The sequence below is a fragment of the Rhipicephalus sanguineus genome, chromosome 7 (genome assembly GCF_013339695.2).
Source record: "Rhipicephalus sanguineus isolate Rsan-2018 chromosome 7, BIME_Rsan_1.4, whole genome shotgun sequence".
Classification (NCBI taxonomy): Eukaryota; Metazoa; Arthropoda; class Arachnida; order Ixodida; family Ixodidae; genus Rhipicephalus; species Rhipicephalus sanguineus.
The window spans coordinates 154,598,877-154,602,806 of record NC_051182.1 but is presented as its reverse complement, the minus strand read 5'-3'; the positions used below and the strand labels follow the sequence as shown (position 1 = coordinate 154,602,806).

Here is a 3,930-nt window from a genome sequence, read left to right as displayed (position 1 = left end):
GATGTATGGGGTGTTGTGCCCTTCCTCACAACGAAGACCCTTTATTTACACGCAGTCAAGCCTATAGAGTGCACGTTTGAAACAGCTACTCTGCTCCACAAGCTTCACTCACAAAATTACAATTCCTTGCGTGTTTTAGAAAGTATAAGTAAAGAACAGTATGAAAAAGCCTTTAGAAAGGCTTTTTATATACTGTTCCTTGTCTAGTGTAGTATCTGTAGGCTGATGTAGGGCTTTTGTTCCTACCTTTAGTTGGTTGGTTCGAGGGTTGTAATGTTTTAGTTTGAAGGTTTTGAACCAGTCCTTTTATTTGGAAAATGGGTCCAACTTAGGATGCAGAAAATAACGATGCATATACTTTGGCCTTTGGTAATAAGAAAATGACACCTCATTATAAAATAACTATTATAGCTTATAGCTGTATATGTATAGCAGGGCTAAATAAACTGTTAACTAGTCACGCGCTTGTACTGAAGCATCAACACAAAATTAAGGTACAAAGGGTATAATCCAATTAGTGAAGGAAGTGCACGTTAGAATTCAAAACACTTCTATTCTCACAGCTGATCGCAATTGACCGTCTTCATACGCAACCACGTTCTTCGATGACACCTGTTATATCGTTGAATCACTGTTCGCTATGTTCGCTTAAAAGTTAAGAGAGAGAGAGCTCAGCTTTTGCCGCTTTATCCCTTAAAACCTCTTATTTTCGGAGGTCGAGCAAGCAAAAAAGACACATTTATTAAAGTACTTGTTCCAGCAATCGAAGAATTTATTTAATACAGTGTCACATCTCTTAGTAGTTATGCTCTAATCTAGCGTCGCCGCTGTGGCTGAAGGGAATAGGCACTCGAAACAGCTAGTCTATGCAAGCCCTCTGGCAGTGCCTGGGGTAATGTTGCCAGTTCCGAAGACCCCGTTGCTACTTGTGAAACCAGCCGAGCCAGTTCCGAGGCCACTGCTTATGAAGCCCGCGTCGCCACTTCCGAAGCCAGTGTTGCCACCTGCCAAGCCCATGCTCTCTCTTCCGAATCCGCCGCTTCCGATGCCACCAATGCTATTTCCGACGTCACCAACGCCACTTGCTAAGCCAGGATTGCCATTGGCGAGCCCCGCGGTGGCACTTCCAAAGCCCCCGTTTCCGCTTCCGACGTCGCTAATGCCATTTCCGACGCCCCCATGGCCGATTCCGGGGCCACTGTTTCTACCTATGAAGTTCCCGCTGGTAGTTCCAGAACCTACATTGTTATTTCCGAAGTTCCACTGATCGGGATATCCGGACGTCGGCACGCCCCAAACATTAGCAAGGTATTCGTTAGGCCCATAGCTCCAACCTCCATTCTCCAAGCCATTCGTGCTGCCCCAGTCGCCTTGAGGCTGCCAGCCAGGTACGGTAGGTGAGCTACCAGGTAACGGACCAGCCAATTGGTCTGACCCACCTGGCAATTGGTTAACCACGCTAGTGGAGCCTCCAAGCTGCGGTCCTGACACTGCACCCTTTGTACCAGGTCTAGACGCTGAGCCCGAACTGCCAGGCTGCGCAGTCCCTTGGTCCATGCCAGCCGAGGGACGTCGTCCAAGCCATCTGCCGAATGTGTAAGTATAGCACTGCCAGAATGGCACGCAGCGTCCGTCATTGTTCTTGAAGAAGGGCCAGGCACAGAAGCATCCCGACCGGCAGTCAGCTGTGCATTTTCTCTCACGAAATCGATAAAGGTGCTTGCACTTGTACTCGCCACATGTACTGCTCACGCACTCCTTGTAGACTTTACCACGTGGGCAACCTGAAATTTGACATGGCGGTTTAGTGCAGTATAGCGCGAAGCATTATAAAAAAACTATTGCGTCGCTTACTTGTCACACTTTCTAAAAGGCTTCCAAGGATATTCAGGTTTCTGAATATATTTTCCAGAACACATTTGTAAAAGTGAGTGCGTATAAAAAAAAGGATGATACGGAACGTCGAACATATTGCTTCGATTTCACTACATGCTGAACGGATCTAGCAGTGATTTTTACAAATAATGTTACTTGAACTGTTCCACGGGTCTTACTGATTTAGGCATTATTCCTATTTGGGTAAATCATGCCCAAGGCAAAAGGGTCGCTTTTTTCGTGGACGCTTCTGCTGAAAGGGCTCCTCACTCCAGAAGAATTGAAAATTAGGGTATTTGGTAGAAATTCTTCAACATGAAAAACCAGCGCGAAAAGCTGACGCGGCCCCAAGAAGTGGAATGAACACACTACAGTGCTCAACTTGCAACTGGAGGTTTATTGAAAACACATGTGCAGATAAATACCACAACCCCCACACTCATGTGACCATATAACGCAAATAAAACATCACCACATATCTTGAAAAAAAATTGCAGGAAACCCACGTGTACACTCGAAGGAGGAATGGTTAAGATAGCATGCTTTCAAAATCTAAACTCGTTTGTAATCTCTCTTTTTCATTGTCTTAGATGAATGGCCCTAAGCAAAACTTCTTCAATTACCCAGGCATTTGATGTGTCCGCTAAACGTTGTTAGACATTGTGTCGGAGACATTTAACTCAACGTCGCGAATGAAGTGCTGTGATAAGAGAAAGAAGGAAGGAAAATTATGTAGTGCTAGCGTTTTGTTTCGTAAAGTGCTACGGATCACAACCAAGTAGCTGAACTTGCCCTAGTTCAGGGTCAATAATTATGTTTCCTATGCGTACCACTGACATGTGTTTAAACAAACCGCAAGCAATAGTCCTGTCAATTACAGAGACAAGCACTTCCAATGCATCTTTCTTTTTCATGATTTCCTGTAGCCTTCGTTGTATTCTCTTTTTCATCTGGGAGACCTACGTAGCAGACAAAAAGCCGACAATTAAAGACAATTGAACGCCAGCTAAATCAATCTTCACTATTTAAACTAGCAAATATAAAGGTGAGTATCATTTGCTTCGTGTTTAAATACAACTGACTGCTATTTGTCTCAGATGGTAAGAAAATATGTGTGTTCTTACGTCTTCTGGAACGTGGAGCACTGCCTGGCCCTGGGAGCCACTGTGGATCCGGGTTTTGAGATCCGGAACCTCCGCTTCCTGTTTTTATGCTCGCCGATAACGGTTCCGCTTGTTGCCCGTGTGTAGGTAAGACCAGTGCGCATAGCGCCAGGAGGCTGACAGTGAAAATTTTCGCCATATTCTAAAGTCGCGCTTGATGAAACGGAGCCTTTGTCGACCACTCCAAGGGTTTTATGCCGCGGTTAAACAATACCCAACCTGAGCTACCTTCCGCCAGTGTTTTTGTCGCTGTTTTCTTAGTACCCGCCTTTTCATCATTACAAGAAACATTGTTCCATGCCCTTACTTCTAAATGTACTGGTGTAGACTTCGGAAGGGTACTGCTTTTTTTGGGTGATTGATGGAAATTGTCAAATGATTTGAATAAATAAAAGCGTTATGCCCTTCATGCAAAAATGCTGAATTCGTGAACGAATATATTGTTCGGTGTGTCAAATATACCAGAAAAATAAGCTGCGTTTAGTTTTTTTATACTGTATACAGTCGTAGCAAACGGTATTTTTGCAAATTGCAGGGCGAGCTGCCCGCTGCAGTGCTCCTTGGACAAGCTCAAAATTACTTGCGCAATGAAGTCATTTTGTCTATTACTCGCTAAGTATAGTTTCCTCCGTCGAAAAAATAATAAGGAAGTAACAGACGAAAGGTGGACTGACATTTGTTTCGTAAAGCACTTCAAACAATTTTCTGATTTCCGTACAGATTTGGTATATGCGGTTTCTTTTAGCTGCGGTCACTTCTGCGTAGGGCCGACGTGCCGCTGTGTTAATTCCAGATTAATGGGGCATAGGACGTCACTAACCGGAGCCTCACTTGCAATCTATCTTTACATTGTCGGGAGCGTAAACGCGCGAAAAAATTCGTTCAGTGTGTA

At 44.5% G+C, this 3,930-nt stretch overlaps 1 protein-coding gene across 1 annotated transcript; it reads right to left on the bottom strand.

The window, feature by feature from the left end:
* Window positions 1-831: 831 nt before the first annotated feature.
* On the bottom strand, window positions 832-3,244 carry LOC119400326 (uncharacterized). Its single transcript, XM_037667357.2, has 2 exons — window positions 3,000-3,244; window positions 832-1,784 (listed from the first exon to the last, which is right to left on the bottom strand). Exons 1-2 carry the CDS (start codon window positions 3,175-3,177, stop codon window positions 865-867), a joined length of 1,098 nt encoding a protein of 365 aa, XP_037523285.1. The 5' UTR covers window positions 3,178-3,244; the 3' UTR covers window positions 832-864.
* Between the last annotated feature and the right edge of the window lie 686 nt (window positions 3,245-3,930).